This window comes from Tachypleus tridentatus, chromosome 4 (genome assembly GCF_004210375.1).
Source record: "Tachypleus tridentatus isolate NWPU-2018 chromosome 4, ASM421037v1, whole genome shotgun sequence".
Taxonomy (NCBI): Eukaryota; Metazoa; Arthropoda; class Merostomata; order Xiphosura; family Limulidae; genus Tachypleus; species Tachypleus tridentatus.
In genome coordinates, this window is record NC_134828.1 from 44,614,878 (window position 1) to 44,640,941 (window position 26,064).

The following is a 26,064-nucleotide window of genomic DNA, read 5'->3' on the forward strand; positions in this document are numbered from 1 at the left end:
GAAAATGAATTATTATGCGAACTAAACAGGCACTGGATACATAATGAAGATAGTCCTAAACATTTCTCCGATATTAACATATATTTTAAACACACACACACACACACACACATATATCTATAAAAGGGAGAAAAAAAGAGGCCATCATCAAAGTAGAATTCCCACTCATATGGCAAATAATATCTGTAAATGTAAGAAACCAGTACATGGACATTGCTCTCAAGAGGGTCAGAATAAACGCAGATCACTCTGACCCTAAATCAGTAGCCACACCAACCTACACTGCATGAACATCTAAGTAAAGGAAGTAGAAAGAGGTCAAAGTGCACACTTGATCTTCCAGGGTACACATGATTACCCAAATCCCGAGAGAGAGAGAGAGAGCTCGCACACCCGAATGATACCATTTTGCTTGGACATTTTCATAAGTCAAACACAAGTAATGCATAAATAATTAAAATATAAACGTAAAATCTATATGCAATCTAGCTGTTTAGCAAACTAATACATATAACGCGAGAAACACTTCTCAAACAGGAGGTACACTTCAAGGAAAAACGGCCCGGCATAGCCAAGTGTGTCAAGGTGTTCAACTCGTATTCCGAAGGCCTCGGGTTCGAATCCCGGTCGCAACAAACATGCTCGCCCTTTCAGCCGTGGGGGTGTTATAATGTTACGGTCAATCCCACTATTCGTTGGTAAAAGAGTAGCCCAAGAGTTGGCAGTGGGTGGTGATGACTAGCTGCCTTCCCTCTAGTCTTACACTGCTAAATTAGAGACGGCTAGCGCAGATAGCCTTCGAGTAGCTTTGTGCGAAATTCAAAAGAAACAAACAAAATCAAGGGAAAATAAACAAACTATGGCAGGTATTTAGTTTTGAGGAAAGGTATTTCAGTTTCCCAACTGTGTTGTTCAGGAATATTGATTATTCCCTCGCTCCGCTCGCGATTAAATGTTTGAAAAAGCTAAGAAATTTCGTTGTTCGGTTTCCGTAAAAAGTTCTGTTACCACCTATTACAAGATTTGATGAGATTCAGTGAATATCTGGAGGGCTTCAAGGCAACAGAAGGCTCAGGCTTTCAGTGATGACTTCCAAGATATCAACGGAATTGAAAAAGGAAAGAAGCAAGATGGGATGATCTTATCGAACCATTAACTCAAATAATTGACGGACCTTTGTCAGGGCCGTCTTGTGGCAGGGGTCTAAAAATTCATTACCTAGGCTAAGATGAACCGAAAGAGCCGGACAATTAGTTGTGAGGGGAAACGGGAGATCCCCAAGAAACCCCACTTTCACAGAACAGAGGCTCGGCATGGCCCGGTAAGTTAAGGCGTTCGAGTCGTAATCCGAGGGTCGCGGGTTCAAATCGCCGTCGCACCAAACATGCTTGCCTTTTCAGCCGTGGGGGCGTTATAATTCGACGGTCAATCCCACTATTCGTTGATAAAAGAGTAGCCCGAGAGTTGGTGGTGGGTGGTGATGGCTTGCAGCCTTCCCTCTAGTCTTACATTGCAAAGTTAGGGACGTCTAGCGTAGATAGCTCTCGTGTAGCTTCGCGCGAAATTGAAAAACCAAACCAACCCAATTCACAGAACAGGTCCTGAATAATCTATCTGTTCTGTGCCCATGCCTGTAAAGGAAATGAACACAGTTAAACATGTTTAAAGTCACTTCAATGTGTTTCTGATTGTTTTAATATTACGTACAAGTTGTACGGAGCTGTTATTTTGTAAGGGACGCTTGCCATTGTTTTCAGGGTGACCGTGAAGGAATTTCGTTGTTCTGCTTTGTTGTAATATTTTGTTCAAAGAGAGACTAGCTTACCGCTAAGTGTTTCTATGTTGCATGATTTATATATACATGCAGTCGGGGTGTATTTGGGGAGTCTTAAGGCTAATGTAAAAACTCTGTTTTGTTGTATCTGTATCATATTTTTAAAGATTTTTGAACAGTTGAAGGTGATTTGACATTCATACTCTATAAGAGGTCGGTCATACGCTGTGTATATTTTGATTATTGTTTCGGGGCTGCATTCTTTATTCATACCTGCAATTATTTTTAAGTGGGAAATTCGCTTGCTCACGGATTTGTTTATGCGTTTGAAATCTGCGTATCATGTCAGACGTGTATCCAAGGTAACACCTAGAAATTTGGACGTTGTGCTTATTTGTATTCGATTCTCTCTGAGTTGAATTTTCATTTTTTTAACATTCATATATTGTTTGTTTGGGCTGTAGCGAAAAATAACTGCTGTTGTTTTCCGGGATTTGAGGGTGGAGGTATTTCCCATGTTTTGTAGACGATATCTAAGGATGTTATGTCACACAGAATCAAATGCTTTTCAAACGTCTATGGGAGCTGCAATAGTCACTTGATTGTTATTAAATGCTCTATGTATTGACTCAGTAAGTCTTTTTAGGTGGTCTATGGTTTTCCTCCCCTTGAGGGAGGAGTTTTGTATGTTTGGTATGTGGTAGTTGTTTGCGCAATATAAGAGTAGTGTATTGGAAATGATTTTTTCGAGTAGTTTCCCAAGGCAACTGAATAGACTTATTGATATGAAGTTGTCTGGGTTAGAGCTGTTTAGGGTGTCTTTTGGTATCACTGTGATGATTGCTCTTTTCCGTGTATCAGGATAATAACCTAAAAAGAGAGATAAATTCACGATATTATGGAGATATGTGAGGATCGAGGGTTTGTTTGTTTTTGAAATTCGCACAAAGCTACTTGAGGGCTATCTGTGCTAGCCGTACCTAATTTAGCAGTGTAAGACTAGAAGGAAGGCAGCTAGTCATCACCACCCACTGCCAACTCTTGGGCTACTCTTTTACCAACGAATAGTGGGATTGACCGTCGCATTATAACGCTCCAACGGCTGAAAAGGCGAGCATGTTTGGCGCGACGGGGATGCGAATCCGCGACCCTCAGATTACAAATCGCACGCCGAGGATAGAGGGAAATGCGTTTTTAAGTATAACATTTCGTATGTCGTCGTGGCCAGGAGCGGTGTTTTTCAGGGTTTTAATGTTAATTTGAATTTTGCCTGTTGATATCTTCCTGACAAAAGGACTAATTGGAAACTGAGGGTGGAAAAGATCTGAACTGTAGGAAATGTAATTGTCGACTTCCTGTTTGGTCTGAGTATTAAAGTGTGGAGTATCTGTGTTTGAGAAAGAAGCTTCGAAACATTTTGCCAAAACGTCAGTTTTATCGATGTCATTTTTAACTGTTGTTATTGTATTTAATGTGGTGCAATAGTCTATTATTATTTTCCTGCTGTTATCTAAATGTGTGCAAAAGGATGTCCATTTTTCTTTCATTAATACATTTTTTATTTAGTGCGTGAATTCTGTAAATGTGAATTTTTGTTGGCCGAACTCATATATTCCATTCTTAATCTGCATCATTCAAAAATAAGCCCATGCATTTCCGGATTAAGTTTCCAATGTTGTAATGTGTAAGACCTGTTTGATGTAGGGGTGACAGCTGTTGAAGCTTGCTTAACTGCCTGTGTGACTATATCTACATAATTATCAAGTTCAATATGTATGTAAAAACAGCCGTTTTTACACATATATTTTTCTATACAAATGGGTTTTCTCGTCAACACGGATAATTATCGAGTTCGTTTTTATTTTTCAGGGATGTAGTGAGATCGAGTAATAATGTGTCTAACCTGTTCCAGTAAGTTATAGTGAAACTGAAACTTGGTTGAGGGTAAAGAAGGATATCCTGTCTATTAGTTTGAATGGGGAAAGAAATGGGAAAACGATCGCTTGACACCGCAGGGTGTACTGTGAAATTTTGGGTGAATAGAAGTAAGCTGTCTGGAATAATTACTAAGTCAAGGACGTCATAAGTGTCCTTGTGATAGTGAGTGGGGTGGTTTGTGTTAATAACATGCATTGTTCTCCAGTAAGGTGTGAAGAGTAATTCCCTTACTCGTGGTTCTATGACTATGAAAGTCTGTATGTGATAGGGCTGCGGCGATTACGGAAATCCGTAACCGGTTAATCGTCACAGCCCTAGTATGTGAAGCGTTAAAATAGCCTATTAGTACGAGTCTTGGATACGTGCTTATACAGGATTGTATGAAGTTCGTGTCAAGTTGTTTATTTGGAGAACAATACATGGCTAAAAGTATAATAGATTGCTGACTGTTACACTTTCGAACGTTTGTTGTAGACATATCTCAATAGAACAATTACACGTTTTAGGGATAAATCTCGTACAATCAATATAAAATAGAATTAAAGTCATATCAAGTAATAACAATAACATAAAAATTATGTCATATGTAATACATTTGGTAAGTCTTATGAAAATTATAAGTGAGTTTGATCTTTGAAATCTATTTACTTCCTAAGTAAGGAGCTCTAGAGCATAGGCTATTATTAATTATGATATATTTTCTTTTTATTTATTATGAAGAATCTAAATACCGTTCAAGTTATTATTCACATGTAACAAAGTTGGTACGTTTTATGTAAATTATTAGGGAGTTTGGTCTGGAAACGTATTTAGTTTCAAAGTTAAACACTCGATTCATAATTCGAGGGTCGCAAATTCGAATCCCCGTCACACCAAACATGCTCGCCCTTTCACCCGTGGGGGCGTTATAAAGCGATGGTCAATCCCGCTATTCGTTGGTAAAAGAGTAGCCCAAGAGATGGCGGTGGATGATCTTACACTGCCAAAAATTAGGGACTGCTAGCGCAGAGAGTTCTCGTGTTGCTTTGCGTTGAGTTGTTTTGAATTAAGCACAAAGCTACACAATGGGCTATCTGTGCTCTGCCCACCACGGGTATCGAAACCCGAATTTTAGGGTTGTAAGTCCACAGACATACCGCTGAGCCACTGGGGGCATTGCTTTGCGCGAAATTCAAAAAACAAACAATTCAAAGTTGAAGAAGCCCGGCATGGCCAGGTGGGTTTAGGCGTTCGACTCGTAATCCGAGGTCTTGGATTCTAATCCCGATTGCATCAAACATGCTGGCCCTTTCAACCGTATTCGGGCGTTATAAGGTGACGGTCAATCCCACTATTCGTTGGCAAAATAGTAGCCCAAGAGTTGGCAGTGGGTGGTGATGTCTTCCCTCTAGTCTTACACTATAAAATTAGAGACAGCTAGCACAGATAGCTTTCGTGTAGCTTTGCGCGAGATAAAAAACCAAAACAAAATTAAAATAGAATATAAAAATGTTCGCAATAGCGTCGTACACGTACACGAATGTTGCAAACTTACTGAGGTAGTTATAGTTTTAAAAACCTTGTAATACCATAATTTTTCTTTCATGATATTATTTCACCTATAATCTTATTAATATTATAAAATACTACACAAGTGTGATTAGCAAACTGGTATGTAAAAACTATAAAAAGGCAGCTTAGACAAAGTCAAACAAAAACATCATTAAAAATATAGCATAAATCCAAAATGAAACCCTCAAACTGTAAATTTTATCACTTAATAAATATAGTAAATAAACCCATGCGTAGCCAGGACTAAGTACAAATATTAGTAAATGATAAAAAATTAAATCTTATTGTTATTCATTGCAATAAATAAAGGAAATAGAAAAAAAAAGAACAGGAAAAACGCTAATCAGTGATGTCGAGAAAACCCACTTGTAGAGAAATATATATGCAAAAACGGCTCGTTTGGGTTGAGAAAATATTTTACATAGAAGAGCGAACAACGTTTCGACCTTCTTTGGTCATCGTCAGGTTCACAAAGAAAGAGGTAACTGACCGGAAGCTGACCACATGTGTGGAAGGGGTTGTGTAACTGAGTGTCGGAATGTGGAGGGCGGTGTTAGATGTTTGAATATATAATTTTATTTATTTTATTATATTAATATAGGTATAAAGGCGTTCCTTTATATTGGTTTATTTTGGGTTTAAGTTGTTGTATAAGTAAGGCTTCTTTAATTTTGCGTTTGTTTATGTTTGTTTCTTTATTTAGTATTTGAGTGTTTTCTATGGTTATGTTGTGTTTATTTGACTTGCAGTGTTCGAAAACGTGTGAAGATGACTTTTTTATGTTCTTTGAATCTGGTTTCCATTTTTCTACTTGTTTCTCCAATATAGAAGTCGTGGCAGTTATTACATTGTATTTTATAAATAATGTTGGTGTGGTGTTTGTCAGTGTAGTTTTTACATAGTATAGACCTCAGTTTTGTGCCTGGTTTTTGAATAAATTTGGTATTAACTGGAATGTCATATTTTGTTACTAGTTTTTTGCCAAATGTTGGTTATTTGTCTGCTGATGTCATGGCCAGGTGGTTAAGGCATTCGATTCGTAATCTGAGGGTCGCAGGTTCGAATTCCCGTCATACCAAACATGCTCGCCCTTTCACCCGTGGGAGCGTTATAAAGTTTACGGTCAATCTCACTATTCGTTGGTAAAACATTAGCCCAAGAGTTGGCGGTGGGTGGTGATGACTAGGTGCCTTGCCTCTTGTCTTACACTGCTAAATTAGGGGCGGCAAGTGCAGATAGCCCTTGTGTAACTTTGCGCGAAATTCAAAACAAGCAAACAAACAAGCTATCACATAAATGTACACAATTTTTTTCGATATTAATATTCTTAAGTCGCTGCTAGAGGGAGATTATGTCAGTTTTAGGCTGATAGGTGCATATAGAAGGAAAGTGAATGTATGATAGGTAGTAGGAGGTGAGTTAGTTGTTATATATGTACTTAAGTATTAATAGTTGAATTAAACGAAATAACAAGAAGAAATAATGAATGAGCGGTAAAAGTAGAATTCACTATCTTAAAAGTATGTAAATTACTTGTAAAAATTAACCATGATGTATATAATGGTAATACTGTTGCTGGTATTAGTACTAACTTATATCTTAGTATAAGCATAATCAGGTTTTGTTTGATTCGAACATAACATACTTTGAGTTTGGATTTGATGTAATTACTAACGATTACCAACATTTGAGTTCTCATAGTTGAACGTTAAATGAGTATGACACACCGTACTTTGGGATTTTATTTGTATTATTTTAATTTTTATCAGTGACACTGACACTGTGCTCTTATACTATAGTTCAAGCGTTTGCGCCTTCAAGTTGCAGTTACATTTTGTATATAACTTATAAGTTAACATATACAAGTTGAAAGAAGTATTTATCCATTACAAAGAAACTTGTTTCTTACAAAAAAGAACGTTATTTAGTAATAGTTGTATAAATACACCAAAAATACAACTTGATGAATTTGATTTTAGAAAATGTGAAAGCTTTTAGTTATTCAATATCCAAACAGCCCGATGTAGCCAGGTGGTTAAGGTGCCTGACTCGTAATCTGAGGGTAACGGGTTTGAATCCCCATAGCACCAAACATGCTTGCCATTTCAGCCATTTGGGGGTGTTATAATGTTATGGTCAATCCCACTATTCATTGGTAAAAGAGTAGCCCAAGATTTGGCAGTGGGTGGTAATGACTAGCTGCCTTTCCTCTACTCTTACACTGCTAAATTAGGGGCAGCTAGCGCGGATAGCTCTTGTGTAACTTTGCGCAAAATTCAAAAACAAAAACAAACAATATACAAACATTGATTGTTAGTGTTTGCATTTGTGTGTGTATTCCTCACAAAAAAGTGAAATATCATTCTTTATATATTTATTTTCTGACAAACATATAGTCACTTTTTTGCTCTTTGGGTTTTCTTTGAATGCTGTTGTCTAACATCATATTGTAATAGTCTCTTTCATTTGGTAAATTGCTTTTGATTTTTCTCAAAAACCTTGCAATGTCCAGTCCTCTTAACAAAAAGTGAAGTATGTTGGTTTTTACTCCTTTTAATTCTACCACAAGTTATACAAACTTACTAAGTCATGGACACAACTCACAGGTAATACTAGAAGTCACTTGCTAAATTTTGTGTTACATACAGCAGAAACTCATATTGGTTGACTAATAAGAATAATATATTACATACTTAATTGAGTTTGTATCAATAACATAGTAAAAATACAAGGTAATTAGGTAACTAATAAGTTGATTTATAAAAATAATGTTACACTTTGAAGTTCTTAGAATTAGCTTAATAACAACATTGGTGTTTCTCCAATGTTTCTTTTTCTCAACTGTTGAAACTTGAGAAGTCGTTAAGTGTTGACAGAGAAAATTGCTAGATGTCTTAAAATAAACTAGTGAACATTACAGGCATGTAGCATGGCCAGGTGTTTGGGCGTTTGATTTGCAATGTGAGGGTTGTGGGTTCGAATCCTTGTTCCATCAAACATGATTGCCATTTTAACTGTGGGGGTGTTATAATGTGATGGTCAATCCCACTATTTATTGGTAAAATAGTAGCCTGAGAGTTGATGGTAGGTGATAATTACAAGCTACCTTCCATCCAGTATTTCACTGCTAAATAAGGGATGGCTAGTGCAGATATCCCTCATGTAAAAAAAAAAAAAAAAAAGTATAGAAAATCTAAATTTAAATTTTGAAAACAAGTAAAAATAATTTAACATACAGCTAACAAAGCATTATTTGGTCCATCAAGGCTCTCCTTGCATGCCCACACTTGAGAAAAGTAAAAATTACATCAGTTTGACATAAAACACAAAATACAGCACAAAATGCTTTTTGTTTTCCTTTAGAAAACTAAAGTGCAAATACAGTATAAAAATAAACTGTTGAATAAGGACAAGTAAAAATTCACAAAGCACAGAATTTACATTGAGAAAATTGATTACATATTACAACATGTTAATGTAATTATTATTTCACATGTTTTCATTTTATGAAATTAATAAACAACACCAAAAATAAAAAAAAAAACAGTTTGCATTGATTGAGTGACTTTTGTGACAGGCAGGTTTGATTTCCAAGGCCTCCTTATCATAGTTACCACACTGAAGACAGTGAAAACACTGATGCATTTATCTTGATATTGCAATTTTTAGACCACAGGGAGAGTTTTTATTAGCGTTTAAGAAAGTTTGCATTGTAGAAGTATACACTATCTGCTTCTGCTATGGTTGACCCTGTGTTTAGAATTATTAAGAGAATTGGTAGTGGTGATGCATCATTAAACAAAAGTATTTAATTTTGAGAACAGTAAGATAGAAGTCATCTTCAGCTAATTATTTTTCAACAAGGTGATTGGCCTTTAAAATGGGTTGTTTTCAGTGAATTTAAAAGGAGTTTTAGAGAAGGTTTGATCAGGATTGACTCAGTTTTTTTTTTTTAATTTATAATTTTGTCTGGTGTATGGGACAGTCTAAATGGATCAACAGGACCCTTGTCATTTTTTCAATCCCAGTGAAATTCAAGGATTTGATTGTATACTTATAGGCAAGCTTCACAAGTGTGTTGTTACATGGATTCTCATTGGTTGGAATGTTACTAGGAAATATGGATTAGGTTATTGTGATGGCATGGTACACTCGCTAAACATATTGGTGGTGTTCCTATAGATTTTTGTGTAATCATGTATTTCAACAGTAGACAGTGTGTCTCTTGTATTCAGGGATGATTATCTCCAATAGGCATCATCAGGTTTTGTTGCTTCACCAACACTCAGCTGTGTTGGTGCACATTCTTCATTTTCATGGCAATAGCTAACATAGTTACCTTGGAACTTAACCACATTTCCTTCACTGGTGTCTGGTTATTTTACAAACAGTGCCAGAGATCAAAATGTAACATTCTCTCATTCCTTATGAATTTAAATTTGTTTGAGGAATTTAATATATTTTGTTAGCTTCCTGATCAAGAAAGCATAGTCCATCTGTATGCCTTTAGTTGTGACCTGTAAAAGTGAACATATTGCATGGATTAAATAAAAGAATAAATTGTGAAGAAATGCAACTTAACATGAGGCAATGTAACCTTATTTCATTATTTCTTTTTTGAATGCCTGTTGCAGTAAGGAGGAAAAGTGTGTTGGGAGTTGAAACTCCATAGACTAGTTCCTATCGAATTAATCACACTAGGTTAGTCAGAATGTAATCACCAACCCCTATCTTCTGACTGTGGGAAGCTGTTAATACTGCCATTTTACTTCTATCAGATACAAATTTAGAACAGGCCAGGTGTGACAAGAAAGCTACAATTCATATATGTTACTTTCTCCTTCAAGCTGTATACCCACAGCTTGTGCTTTTCTGCATTTTTACCACACCTTGTAATGAAATAATGTTAATAAAATGATTAGTAAAATTGTTTACTTACAAAATATTTTGTTGTGCACAACTGAAAATATTCAGTCAAGTGTGATTTGCTCCAATAAAAATAACATTTATTAATGCTGTAAAAAAACTATGCCAAACTATTTTTGTAAAGCATTGTTTGAAATCACTTAATTCACTTAAGTTTTATGAAAATACAACAGAGTCTGAATATTTCAGTGTTGAAACTGAAAAAAAAATGTTTACCACTGTTGAAAATATTAGACATGCTGTATTTTCAAATAATGCACTATAAGTCAGTTGTCAGTTTATACTGTATCTTAAGTCATAAAATTCAGATCAGATTTTTTGTTGCCATTTGTTTTTTGATAGTTGTTTTCTCTGTGTAAGTAATTCATTCATATTACAGAATACCTGTGAAAGAGAATGCAACACATGTATGTATGTGCAACACACATTTATTTTTATGAATATATTGCCAGTAGATCCTGAGGGTGTACTTTAGTAATATAATTTATTACCTAAGAGTATTGATTACATTGGTTTGTGTAACTCAAAATAATTGTCAAAGCTATGTTTAAACCAAGTATTCAACTAATAGAAATTAGTGCTTCTGGTTATTGTGTTTTTGATTGTCCCAACTATCCAAGCCTTAAATGAGAATAACTGATTAATTGAATGTAATCAGAGGTTTCTAATTGATATTGTCTAATGCCCAGGATTTCAAAATATGCATCAAGAACAAGTTTTTCCATCTCATTTTATCAATGTGTCAACCACTTTTTAATTTGAATATTTATTTTTACATTTTTTTAAAATAAAGCTTTGAAATTATGCATCATCCTGCTATATCAGATTACATTGTTTCACCACAATATATATTGGGGAATTATTAATACTTAAAATACTTATCATTGATGATGAGAAAACCCACTCGTAGAGAAAAATATAGATGTAAAAATGGCTGGTGTGGGTAGTGAAAGCTCTATGTAGAGGAGTGAACAACATTTTGACCTTCTTCTGTCATTGTCAGGTTCACAAAGAAAGAAAGAGATAACTGACCAATAGCTGACCACATGTTTGAAGGCAGTTGTGTACTTGAGTGCAGGAATGTAGAGGGTGTGCTCAGATCTTGGATTATATTTATTAATATAGGTATAAAGATGTTCCTTTGTATTGGTTTATTTTGAGCTTGAGTTGTTGAATAAGTAAGGCTTCTTTAATTTTGTGTTTGTTTATGTTTGTTTCTTTATATAGTATTTGGGTGTTTTCTATGGTTATGTTGTGTTTATTTGTTTTGTGTCTGGTTTTTGAATAAATTTGGAATTAACTGGAGTGTCATATTTTGTTACTAGTTTTTGCCAAATGTGGGTTATTTTTCTGCTGATGTCGGGAATATATGGTATGCAACAGTATATGGTTTTGCAATTTTTTAAATCGTGGGGTATATTTATTTCTGTTAGTTGATTTTGCCTTTTGTCTAGGTGTGTGCTTATAATATTTTCTATGGTTTTTGGAGGAAACTTATTGATGTTAATGAAGTAATGCTTTATTTTATCTAATTTGTCATTAGTTTTATCTGATAAGCATAGTTTTATGGCTGTGTTTATTTGGTTTCTTAGTATGTTGAGTTTTTGTTTTGTTTTATGTCCTGAATCTCAAAGAATATTTAGTCCAGTATGGAAGATTTTTCAGTGGATTTCTGTTTTAAATTGTGTATCGGTTCTTGTAATTTTGAGGTTAAGAAATGATAGTTGATTCATTTTTTCCTGTTCACTTTTAAAATTAATGTTGGGATACATAGACTTAATGTGACTGAAAAAATTAAGTATGTGTTCTGTAGATGTAAGTCCCACAATCGTGTCATCTACATATGTGTACCAGTATTGTTGTGGATGTAATGCTGTGTTAATTGCTTGTGTTTCAACTTGTGTCATATAAATATTGGCTAGAACTGATGATACTGGGTTGTCCATGCTCAGGTCATTTGTGTGCATACAGTTGTGGTTGTTGAACATGAAGTTTGTTTTCATCGTGGTGAATTCTATGAGGGTTGCTAATTGGTTGCTGGGAATTCTGTTAATGGGTTAGGATTTCGGATATAGAGTTCTAAGGCTATCTTGCAGGCGTCAGCAGTTGGGACTTCTCTAAAGAGGGATATGACATTGAAACTGGCCATTAAGGCTTTATTATTAAATTGATTAAGGTTAGATTTGAAATTAAAAGAGTCTTTGATGAATTAGCTGGCTGATGTTGCACATTTGGAGAATGCCCATGATATATGTATTTACCAAGATTGTAATTAAATGATTTATATAAGGACATTATTGGTCGTAGTGGACAATCAGGTTTATGAGATTTAGGCATGCCATATATTTGTAGTGTGCACGAGTTTGTTTTGCGTAGGTAGGAATAAAGTGTTTTTGAAATTGTGTTGGCTTTTTTCATTTTTAGTAGTATTTTGTTTAGTTGCGTTTCATGTGTCTTTGTTGGATTTGTGTGTATTGGTTTAAATTTCTTTGTGTCTGATAGGATGTTCTTCATTTTTTGGATGTATTCATTCATGTTCGTTATGACTATAGCATTTCCTTTATCTGCTATTATTATTATTGGTGTTTCTGGAAAACATAAATTTTAAATTTTTTCTGGGAAGTTTGGCTGTTGAATGTCAATAGAATTGTCGAAGTTGTCTTCTTTCTGTTGGTTCTTAAAACAACAGAAAACATGAAACCATATACTGCTGCATACCATATGTTCCCGACATCAGCAGAAAAATAACCAACATTTGGTAAAAACTAGTAACAAAATATGACATTCCAGTTAATACGAAATTTATTCAAAAACCAGGCACAAAACTAAGGTCTCTACTATGTAAAAACTACACTGACAAACACAACACTAACATTATCTATAAAATACTATAATAATTGCCACGACTTCTATATTGGAGAAACTAGTAAAAAAATGAAAACGAAATTCAAAGAACACAAAAAGTCACCTTCACACATTTTCAAACACTTTAAATCAAATAAACACAACATAACCATAGAAAACACCCAAATCCTAAATAAACAAACATTAAAATATGCAAAATTAAAGAAGCCTTACTTATACAACAACTCAAGCCCAAAATAAACCAATACAAAGGAACACCCTTATACAAATATTATTTATACCTATAAATATAATCCAACATCTGAGCATGCTTTCTACATTCTTGCACTCAATTACACAATTAACAACTGCATTCAAACATGTGGTCAGCTATTAGTTAGTTATATCTTTCTTTTTTTGTGAACCTGACGATAACTGAAGAAGGTCGAAACGTTGTTCACTCTTCAGGGAGCTTTCTCTTCCCATACCAGCCATTTTTACATATATATAGGTATATCAATAACAAAAGATATTGTATAAATGTTGTAGAGAATGTTGAAGCATTGTACATGTAGAGTGTATTTTTCAAAGTAGAAGCTGTTGATAGCTTTAGTTAATTTTTAAAATTATGTAAACATAAAATACCATTTGCAATTATTTATTTAATTCTAGACAATACAAAAGTACCAGTCATTTATATTTACACTGAATCCTATTGAACTTCTTTCTTACTGTACTATAGACAACCCATGTAAGATGTCCGTGTGTGATCAGACATAAAATTATAATTTATCAGCACTTGTTTCCTTAACTATAACAATGTATTTGTGAATTATTTTTTACCTTTTTTGTAGGATATTGCTTGAATTTCAAGTTGATTTTCACACAACATAACCATAGAAAACACCCAAATACTAAATAAACAAACATAAACAAATAAAATAGATGACTCTAGAGGGCTGACTGGAATGGAGAATTTTGATGTAATAGGAATGACTGAAACATGGTTAAATGTAGATGATTTTGATGACAGAAATTTATTCTAAATATAGGGTAGTAGGTTTAATAAGGATAGAGTGCTAAAGAGAGATGGTGAAGTGGCTTTATATGTAGAATTGAGGACAACAAAGGTAATAGCAAGGAGATTAAATGGTATTAGGATCTAGATGTAGGGCAAAAGTTGTGTATGAGTTAATTGGTAAAGGAATTTGAAGGAAAGGGCCATGACTTAATAACATCAGGGATACTACTGTTTGGTTTTGCTATAATTGTATTTTTAACCCTTTTTAGTTGATTATGAGGATCTAGATCTCCCTAATGTTGTTTTCTATTCCTGTTATATTGATAGATTTGTCATATCCGTTCCTGTCACGTGTTATGATACTTTTAAATTATTCATTACATTAGGACAAACACACACTTTTTTTTTAAATATTATTTAAAAGTTAAAATTTTCTGTTATCTGCATGTCCCAAAGCTTTGGATGTTTTGAAAACTTCTATTACTGAAGTTAAAGCTCAGATTAATATGCAATGGTGAGCAGATTGGCTGGTTGGACTTGGAACATTTTAATGGAAGGAATTTTTTGGAAGGGATAGGTTACATTAAAATAGGGTAGGAACTGACTTGTTTGCAATGTGCTATTCACTCAGCTGTAAGGGAAGTTTTAATTTATGATTAGGCAGTGGTGGACTCCAGGATAAACTAATCCAAAAAAATTAAGACAGAGAAAAGTGTATCATAGGAAATGAGTATAAAAGTAATTCTAAGGGTAGGTTTAATTGTTACTGCTGTGATGCTACAAGTATAAGAATAGATGACTTTAGAGTGCTGACAGGAATGGAGAATTTTGATGTAATAGGAATGACTGAAATATGGTTAAATGTAGATGATTTTAATGACAGAAATTTATTCTAAATACAGGGTTGTAGGCTTAATAAGGATAGAGTGCAAAAGAGAGAGGGTGAAGTGGCTTTATATGTAGAATTGAGGACAACAAAGGTAATAGCAAGGAGATTAAATCTATTTGGGTTTCTGTTAGCTGATATAAAGAGAAAAGGCTGTTAAGGGGAATTTATTACAACCTCCAAATGATACTAATGAAATTAATGAGTAAGGTTACAGTGAGATTAAAGTTTCAGCTGCTAATAATATCATAATTATGGATGATTTTTAATTTCAGGCATATAGATTGGAAACGTTTAGAGCCAATCCATAAGGAAGAAAGGTTTTTTTGGAAACTATTCAAATTGTTTTTCTTCACCAATTAAACAAGTGACATACTAGAAACAATGCTATTTTACATTTATTGTTAACTTCTAAAATAATTGTTGAAAGAGTGGAAATTGGGGAAAGTGTGGATGCAATTGTTCATTTTTCTATCAGGTTTAATGTTTTGCAGCAAATGAAGATCAGGGACAATGATATTTTGATAACAAATTTCAAAGATGCAAATTTTAAAGGTATTAAGAAGAAATGTTTGTTGTGAATTAGGTAGCTGAGGTATGTGGATACACTGATCAGATGTAGAGAGTTTAATGATAAATTTTTAATTATTTATGATAAATATATAGAAAGTAAAGGGTGGCTGTCAGTAAAAACTAGCACAAAGAGTACAAAGGATAAAAGTAAAGAAAAGTATAATCTATTTAAAAAATTTAATTTGATTGGTATGATGAGAGCTTAGAAGATTATAGAAGATCATGAAAATTAAACAAGAAGGAAATTAGAACATTGAAAATGACTTATGAAGAAGGGTTGGCTGAAAATGTAAAAAGTAACAGTAAGGAATTATTTAAAAGCATTAAGGATAAATAAAATATTAGGATGGTGGTAGGACCTTTGTGGGATGATAAAGGAAGGCTGTATCTGCTGATTATGAAATTACTTAGTTATTAAATTCTGCTTTGTCTTCAGTTTTTGTTAATGAAGATTTAAGCAGTATTCCTCATACTGAACAATTCATAGCTGGAGAAAACAATAAACAAGATGATCACATTAATTCTGAGCTTGTTGGGTCAGATAATATTTCCCCAAGAGTTTTAAAAGAGGAAAAGGATTGAATACATGACTTGCTACAATTTTTTTGTAAGTCCTTGAATAATGGGCAGGTGCCAGAGGATTTGAAGCTGGCTAATGTTACTTCTATTTTAAAGAAAGGTGATACATTTTTTCTTACTTATTTAGGCCTATTAGTGTTACAGCTGTTATGGGAAAGATTTTGGAAAGTCTGATAAAAGAGGCTTTGCAAAGACATATACCAAAGTTTAGAACTTTGTTGGTTAATGAACATAGTTTCACTAAGGGAAATCTTACCTTACAAATCTTTTGAGTTTCTAAAAAGTTTAGGTTACTGCTTTTGTAGATGAAGATAAGGGTGTAGTTTTGGTGTATCTGGATTTTCAGAAAGCACTTGACAAGGTGTCACGTAAAATGTCTGTAAAAAGTTATTTCTGCAGGTGTGGAGTTTAGTAGGCTATTTGGATGGAAGAAAGCAGAGGATTGTTGTGAATATAATCAAGTTGGAATAATATTACAAGTGGAGTACCTTGGGGCTCAATCTTAGGACCTTTACATTTTTTTTAATGACTTAAATGTGCTGATGATATTAAGGTCTGGGGTGTTGCTGGCTGTGACTGTGAAGATTAGGTTACTGTTTATGTAGATGAGGATAAGCATGTAGAGTTGATATATCTAGATTTTCAAAAAGCATTTGACAAGGTACCACATAGAGAGCTTATAAAAATATCTCTTTGTATGAGGATAAGTTAGTTTATTAGGTGGAAGAGGATGAAAGAAAGCAGAGAGTTTTTGTAAATGGAATCAAGTCAAATTGGATTAACATCACAAATGGAGTACTCAGGGCTCAATCTTAGGACCTTTACTGTTTTTGATGACTTTTAGATTACTTAAATTTGCTGAAAATATTAATATCTGGAGTTTTGTTGGCTGTGACTGTGAGGAGGATTCTTGCAAAATGAGTTGGGTAAATAAATGATATTTTTGATTGTAATAAATGCAAGATAATGCATGTGGGTTATCATGATTTGGATTATAAATATAATTTGGATGGCAGTAACCTTAAAAATGTTAGGAAAGAAAGGAGTTTTGGTACAGTGGTTGATCAGTTTCTTAAGCCATCCAAGCAGTGAGCTGTTGCTAAGGGTATGGAAAATAGGATTTTGGGTTGTATCTACAGAAATATTGGATACAAGTCTAAAGAGGATATAATTTAATTGCATAGGTCACTTGTTAGGCAACATTTAGAGTATTGTATTCAGTCTTGGGCTTCTTGACATAGGAAAACTATTGAATTATTGGAAAGGTTTTAGAGGAGGGCTACTAGAATGGTGTCTGGAATGAAGGTATTGTCATACATTGAGAGGTTATAATCTTTGAAATTGTTTTTTTTTGAAAAAAAGAAAAGTTAAAGGGGATTTGATTGAAGTGTTCAAGATTTCTAAGGGAATTAATAGTGCTGATGCATCATGTTTTGATACTTAATGCAAAGTATTATAGGACGAGAGGACACAACTTTTTCTTGAGTAGAAGTCATCTTCAACTAAGAAAGTTTTATTTTATAACAGGATGGTTGGCCTTTACAACTGATTGCCTTCAAATATTGTGGAGGTAGTAAGTTTAGGTGATAGCTTGATAACTATGAAAGATATTTATTTCATCTAATAGTTTAGTTTAGAGGATGGGATAGCCTAGATATACCAGTAAGTTTCTTGTTGTTCCAGAACAATATGTTCTCCTACCTGTTCTATTCTCACTTTGTTTCTTTGTTGTTGGGACCTTTTCAGAAGGGTTACCCTTCTTTCTCAAGTCCATTAACATTCCATTGAGACCTTCATTTTGACGTCTTTCTCTGATAACACGTTTTTGATGGGATTACTTATTCTCTCAAATCACAGGCTGAAGGTGTCTACTGCCACTCTCCATATTTTTGTGTTTGTCCCATTAACACACTTTCACACCTGACCCTTGCTCTAACCTCCTCCTCTTCCTATTCTTCTTCCTGTTGATCTGTTACCCTCCAACCAAGCTGCTGGTTACCACTTGGTCTGTTTGGGAAATTTGTGGATACATTTTGCTGTCAACAGATGTGCCATTCAAACCTTTATTCATGGCCTTGCCCTTCATTTGTGTTCCACCTCTTGCTCCTTTCAGGTCCAGCCTATCTTCATTATCTCAAAGGAGCACTTTTATAGCTGATGGAGAAACATGCCATAGTTCCTTTTTGAGGTACTTCTCTTGTCTTGTCATTGTTTCCAAAAATATCAGTGACCTGTTTGTCATCACTCATTTTTTGGTTGTCCCTAATTTCAGATGAATAATTATTTTTCTGTCAACTGGTTTTTACATCCTGGTATTTAGATGACTAAAGTAAATAGGTTGGATGTCTTTCTTCATATTCTGGCAGCTCCAATGTGGCAATGTTTTCTCAAATTGGTCCACAGGAACCTTGCCATATGATTCTTTGGTCTTGTATTCACAACAGGAATAGCCCTTTATTTATTCAGTTGCATTGTGTGTATCTTTGTTTATCATCTATGTGGTATGGAACTAATTCTTTTTCAACATGGATGACTGGCTTCTGGCTTTTCCCCCATTCAGAAAGAATCCTCAGATTGTACTTCTCTATTCAAAGAGAAAAAAAAAAAACTCACTTAGGACAACTTGTCAAAATTTCCAAGTTTTTTCTTTACCCTGAACTAATGTCTCATCCTTTTAGGGGTCCTTTTCAACTCTCACCTCAGCAGTCCCAACCTGAACCACTTTATGTAAAGGATCTTAAGCATTTGATCACCAACACTAGTGTTGCTCTTTCTGCATGGGAGGTTCTATTTTTTTTTTGGGACTATGGCTTCTCTAGAACCTATCATTTCTGTTGGCCTTACATATGGGTGTCAAAGAATCCACTGTTCTTATGAATATTTCTTCCTCTCCTTTTTCTGGAGGATCTTACTTTGTGACTGGACTGCTCCAACTCCACTTCTGGTGTTGTTTTTACTTCTACCTGAGCTAGACCTTTACCTATTCACTGACTGATACTTCTCTTTATGGGTGGGCAACATCCATGCATGACTCTTTTACTTCAGATTCATGGACCTTAGAGGAGTATTATCTTCATATTAACATCATAAAACTGCTTGCTGCTGAATGCACATGCTCTTAATTCTTTCTCTTCTTGATAGACTATTTGGATATAGTCAATTTAGACAACTCCATAGTTGTGCCACACATCAACTGTCAAACGGGCACCCATTTCATGACCTTCTGATTCCAGTCTTCAGCTCTGGTTGTAGATGTTCTCAATCAGGGCTGGTATCATTTCTTCCTCTGTGCCTTTTCCCATTTCTTGGTCTAGTTTGGAACAACTTATGTAGTGTACTATTGGTGGCCCATACTATCTTGTTTAACTATCAGTGATTTGCATTACTGTGTTTTCTCTTAATCAAACCATCCTCTCACTCTGCTCTATTCCATCTTTTATAGTACAACCAACAATGTTGCTCTTTTATCATGGCATCCCTTTGTCTTCGTATGTGGGATTTGTTTAGCCCATCATCTATTGAGATGGACTTTCAAAATGTAGTTTTCTGTCTTTTACAGTCCTGTTGATCTTCTACCTTTTTTGTGTACCAGTAGGAATGGTGAGTTTGTCACTGTTGGTCTCATCATTTCTTACCTGACCAACCTACCTTAAAAACTTTCTTTACTTGACTCCTTTGACTGTGACTCATCTGTACTGTTGCAAAGTTTCAGATATAGTTCTTTTCACCATATTCCACTTTAGCAATACACCAATATTTTCTCTTCACCTGCCCTTACATTAATTTCCATTCCTTCCTACTGCACAGGAATCGTCTTCCCATTCTTTTGCATGAATGTGACTTGAATGTTGTTCTTCATGTTCTCACTCAAGAATCTTTTGAGTTTCTTGCCACTTGCTCTCTATTTCACCTCTCACATAAACCTATTTCACTTTTTTGTGTGATCATTGTTGATCCAATGTCTATGTTATAGATTCCTCCCTTACACTGTTCCTTTTTACCTAAGATTTCAGCTGCTAGGAATGGTGGATACATCTTTTATATTTTCTTTTATTCTATGTCCCATTTGACCTAGACAGATTTTTCTGTCAAATCTTGGCCATTTTGATCTCATAATTATTCTTTTAAGATTTTCTGTCACCATATTTTTGTTTTTTTAGGACCCCTCTTCTAGAGACCTTTCTCTCTCAGTCCTTTCCAGGTGGATTGTTTACTCCTCTTTGTGGTGGATAGTCATCAGCTTTATTACATCTTCTTCCATCCAGAAAGATACCTAATTCATTCTCTGGCAGCACATTTTCATCACCACTATAGGAAAATTCCCAAGTAGGCACATGGTATACCCTACACATATTTGTTGCTCTCTATTTCTTCCTTCTGATTCTCTTGTGTCCAGAAGAATTGAGGCTTCCATTCATTGCAATCATTCAACTCACCCAATACCTTTAACAGCTTAGTGTACTTCCTTATTTATTCCTACTCACCATTAATTTAGCTTAGGATCCCACCACTTAACTCGTGTTGCCTTCCAGGGTATACTAACACTAAACCCATATTAAGCCAGGATAATGACAAGCACTCATACCATCTACCCTGTCACTATATAGAATGTCCAGTATGAGATGGAGTGTTCTGGAAGACAACTGGCAGTTTCTTCCTTTTACTTATATATTATATTTCAGCTCCAATTCATACCTTACCCATTCCATGTACTATCATTTAAAAGACCAGCACCAGAATTGTGCATTTGCTTGCATTTAAAATTAGGGTTTCAGTCACACATTTCACTGTCTCTAGTAAAATTGTTAGGGATCTGGGACCATTTTTTATGTCTCATCTTCTTCAAGCTCTTGCCACTTAGTTTACAACCACAAGAGTGGTGTACCATGGGGAGTTTTCACTTATTGTAACCTAACCAATGGAGTTAGAACAAGGAGTTCCTCTGCAGTGAGAAATGGGGGTGGGATGTTTTCAGGGTGCAACATTGTTCACTTCATATAATTTTGATGCAATCCAAGAGGATTAAAAATACATTTTAGTGTATTAATCTTATTTGTATTTATTTTTCTCTCGCAATTCCTACTCCTACAGTTACACGAAAGTTAGGAATCTGATGGCAGAGTTGATGAAACTAATACATATGCAACTGTGATGTACCACTCATAAAAGTGCTATTCTTCTATAGTTTGTTTTGACCCATCCAGTGTGATGGTTGAGCAGGTAAGTGAACAAAATATGGGCTGAATGAACACCAATAACTTGTGTGAGCATTTTGATGGTCATGTACCAAGTTCATCCATTCTTGTGACACTCTTTTGGCTTTTAGCCTCTTTTCTTTGTATACATAAGAAAAGGCTAAACCGCACAGAAGATAAGATGCAGTATCCTATGGGTGTGCCCCTATGGAGCCTTTGTCATCAGGTGTTGTGCCCTATGGACTTTTCTCAATTACTTTCAAAAGGGAGTCCATATAGATACTCTTTGCACTTTCTATTCCTATTTATACATATGGTTCAAAATTAGGTGACTCTGTGGGCTCTGCCATGGTTTGTTGTAGTTTGGTGGTTGTGTGCAGAATCTCCTCTACAGCTTCTGTGTTCACTGCTGAATTGTATGCCATTTCTCCTGCCCTGGATCACATAGAAGCCAAGCAGTACTCAAACTGCACAATTTTTACTGACTTGCTTAGTTCTCTACTGGCCCTAGAATCGCTTCATGTTAGTTCACATCCTGTTCTTGCTGATATTTAAAACTGACTGGTCCATTTCTCTTTCATGTCTATTTCTATCTAGTTTTTCTGGATACTAGGCCGTGTTGGTATTCGCAGGAAGGAGTTTGCTGACACTGCAGGTAAATCTATCTGCTCTGGCACTATCACTGCTGTGCCTGTTTCATACGTGGACTATTGTCCTGTATTCAAGTCTTTGCTCTGTGTCAATTGACAATTTACTTGGAGTGAGCAATGTGAAAACAAGCTTTTCCAATAAAACCCTATATTGGACTTTTGCAGTCTTCCTTCCATAAGAATTGGAAAGAGGAAGTTGTTCTAACTTGACTACACATCGGCCACAGTTTTTAACTCATCGTTTTCTTTTATTTGAGACTGATATACCAATGTATTGTCTATGTAACACTCAGGTCACAATAAGCCACATTTTATTGTCTTTCCGTTGTTATGACTCCCAATGATGGCACTATTTTAAACATGTTCTGTCCCGAGGTTTTTCTGTAACATTAGACAGTGTTATTGAAAATGGTGACATTGTTCACTTTAGAAATGATTTTAGATTTTAAAGGCCATTAATCCTTTTAATGATATTTAAGTTTTTAATATATACATTAGATATTTTTTAATGTGATTCCCTTTTAAGATTCACAGTCCATGTAGTTCAATTTGAAATTAGAAAATGGACATGTCAAATAACTTGAAACCAGGACTGGAAAGGCCAACTTCAGGTGACTAACGCTGCTGTTTGAACTATCTGTTAGTCATCCTGGATAGTTTTAATTAAAATTTTGCTACAAGTCTTTTAAAACTTTTATTACTTTATTAAAATGGCCACAACATCAAATAATTCAGAACCAGTACAGGAAAAGCCAACTTCAGGTGAGTGATGGTGGTTTTTGTACTTACCTGTTAGTCTTCCTCCAGGCTAGGTATGGTAATTGCAGTTGTGGTAGAGGACTTTCTGTAGCACATGTTTATATCTCGTATATGACATTGGTTTTATGCTATTTATGTTTTAAACTTTGTTTTGCTTTACTTTAATTTCCTTTTATGAATTTTACCAGTTTTACTTGAATTTTAAATTTTTACCAGATGTTAGGCACAGATGGCCTAGCTGCTTTGTGTCACAAAACACCAAATCAACCAATCCTCTTTATCTCTTCACCTTAATATGCAAAACACTTCTTTTTTTTGGGTGGGGAAGATTGTTCATGGTTATTCTTTGTTCTGCACAATCCTTATTTCCTTTCCTTTGCCAGTTGTGTCCTGGCCCCCTCTTTCACTGCTCTCTTTCTATTTGCTTCAACCTCCCATTTCTTTATCATCAAGAGGTGTTGTCCCTTTTCCTTCACATGTGGGATTTGTCCAGTTCATTGCCTCTGTTGTATAGCTTTCTTATCTCATTCCTGTCAACCTCCATTCTTGCCCATTTATCAACAAGAGTGATAAATATTTGGTCTATTGACATTAGTCCATCTCTGATTTCCTTTCAGCTTTTCTCACATGATTGTTTAGCAAAATTGTTGGTATTTACCTTAGCTGGTTATTAGGCATCTTTGCCAACTGTATTATGTTTTTCAGTTACCTCTTGGTGTTTCTTCTATTCTCTTCATCTAGTTTTTATCATTCCTTCTTCATCAATCTCATCATAATACTCCTATGCCTGACTGGGATGTTAATGTGATTTTACATTTCATACATGCTTATTTGAGCTGTTGGCTTTTTTCTCTTTATACCACTTTTCTCTGAAAACAGTACTCTCTGATTGCTTCCTGCATTCTTTTCCTATACATATTTACTCCTTTTCTTTGACCAGTCTTTTTTCCTCAAGATTTTGACTCTTTGGGAAGGTGATCTTTCTTTCTTTCTTATTTCCTGCTTTCTATTTCTCATCCCTATGCTTGTTTGGACTTGTATCTTATCCTATAACTGGTTCAGGTTATACATTGTTATTTGGCTTAAAATTCTCTTTTTCAGAGTTTTCATCATTGTTTGATTCTACTTTGAGACCCCACTCCATCCAGGAACCTATCACTTTATACGAGATATGTTTACCTACTCCTTGGTGTATTCTTTCATAGATAGTAATGTTTATTAGTTTTTTGCAACCCTTGGATCCTTAGATGAAATTCTTCAGACTGGCACAAGCAGCATATGTTCATCTCTCACTGTCTTCTTCATTTGGCTGTTTCATCTTCAGTAGGATTTTTACTTACTCTAGTCTTAATTTTTCAGTCTACACACTGTTTTTCTGAAGGTTGAGTACATTTTTTTAACACTCTTTTCTCTTATAGAATGCCTAAGTGGTTGATGTTGTATCCCAGGTTATGCTTGTTTTACAAAATTGTCATTTGATCAGTGGTAACAATGTACTCAGTCCATTTTTCCTGGCTCTATCAGTGCTCAGTGTCAAGGTAAGTTTTGCAAGATCTCTGTAGGTATCTTCATAGTATTAAGCTTACTCAACTACTTGATCCAGACTGTATCATTCTATGGACTATTATGTAAAAAGCAAGCACAAAGGAAGTAACTGAATACTTCTTTGGCTTTTACTTGGTGGCTTATCAAAATAGGGTTTTGCAGTCTCCTATTACACTGTCTCCAGTAAAAGACCTTTCCAGCAGGTATCCCTTGGGGATTGAGCACTTCTCAGGATCTTACCAATATGAATTCTCCTCCATTTTTTCAAATGGAGCACAGGAAACCCATTTCATGTACCAGTTCACAGCTGCCTGGGTGGCAGACATTGGAGAGTTCCTTATTGATTAGATTCTGCACTATATTGGGAAGTATTGTTGTACACAGTGTCTGTGTAGTACAGATTACACCTCTGACAGCTTGGGTCCCATTATCCTGTGTCTGTCCATTTGTGTTGAGGTGAGATGCACAGTATATGGTTTGATCACACCATAAATACACTACACTTCTTGGCTTACTAACCATTTATGTGTGGGTGCTTAGTTGGTCATGGTGAACTTTCACCTATCCCTGTAACACTCTGGGTTCCTTTGCTTTTCCCTCAATTTCCTTCTGGGAGAAGAATATACTCTGGTCAAGAAGAGGTGCATTCTTCTACTGGTGTGCTTCATTGAATTCCACATTCCATGGGTTTTCCCTTCATGTGCTTTCTGAAGGGAGATTATGTGGGTTTAATATTCACACTAGCTCTTTTTCCACTTCAATGAGGGATTACAGTTGGTCTTTGTGTGAAGATGAAGTATTGTCTTGAAAGTTAACATTTTCCTTGCCTGAAAATGTATTTTTAGTAAATATAGACCTTCCTGCTATTCTCCCCATTTCTGGTGTACCTTTTTCTTACCTCATCTAAGAATGAACCTATTCTAAGTAAAAGTGCTTAATGGGAGTTAGTAATTACTGCACCAAGAGTTTGTGACAACATCCTGTTAGTTATTTTGTATTGGCACAGTTCAAATTAAACACAAGTTTTAGGTGAGAGTAAGCTGAAGGTTAATGGCATACAATTCTCCAAGACAGATGTGGAAAGTATCAAGTTGTTACGTGGGTGGATGGATGTATCTCTAAGAAATAATTTTTTTTTGGTTCAGTACTTTAGATTTAACATTTGTTTACTGGCAATTCAAACTGGATGGTGCGAGTACATTATATCTTAGACTGTTTTTAGTATGAGAGATGGCTTGCTATGAATCCTGTATTGTGCCATATGTCCTGTGTAACTTTATTTTGACTTTGAGAGGCTACTGAAGGTCACTTTCAAGAGCTGCAATGAAAGAAGTGCCTGATCTATGTCAGTAGTGTCTTAGTATGTGGTCACAAATTTACATTTGTGACTGAAAATCTGTAAATGGTATTTCAGTAGTTAAAAAGGCAAGTATGAAACTGATACAAGGATAATGAGTGTACATGATCATGAATGTTGAATTCCTTGGGAAAATGGTAGGAATGAAGTCTTCACAGGTCATGCTGTAGTAATGGAGGTGGAGACTGCCCTCAAGTCATTATCAAGTAAGAAGTATACACTGTCCATAGGTTTTCATTTTTATACCAATGATTTAATGCCTTTTTTTCTTCCAGATTTACTGGTTAATTCAAAGAAAGAGTGTGAATGATTGTTAGATACCCATGCCATTGATAGTAGAATTGGAGCAGTGTGATCATTGTTGAGGGATGGAGTAGATCAGGGGTTCCCAACCGGTGGGTCGCGACCCCCTGTGGGGTCGCAAAGCCTTGGCAGGGGAGTCACGTTCTCAGTTGCTTGTCTTCAT

At 35.2% G+C, this 26,064-nt stretch overlaps 1 protein-coding gene across 6 annotated transcripts in view; it reads left to right on the top strand.

Moving 5' to 3' along the window:
• The first annotated feature begins 6,544 nt into the window (after nucleotides 1-6,544).
• Nucleotides 6,545-26,064, top strand: part of LOC143249004 (tRNA (uracil-5-)-methyltransferase homolog A) — a 103,478-nt gene continuing 83,958 nt past the window's right edge. For 4 of the 6 annotated variants that reach the window (XM_076498142.1, XM_076498145.1, XM_076498147.1 and 1 more), the window contains exon 1: nucleotides 6,545-6,677. In XM_076498142.1, the coding sequence (XP_076354257.1) occupies nucleotides 6,661-6,677 (17 nt within the window). In that variant the 5' untranslated portion in view covers nucleotides 6,545-6,660. Of the gene's footprint in view, nucleotides 6,784-10,570; nucleotides 10,597-26,064 lie in introns of those variants that run through there. The other 2 variants (XM_076498144.1, XM_076498143.1) reach the window with 2 other exon arrangements.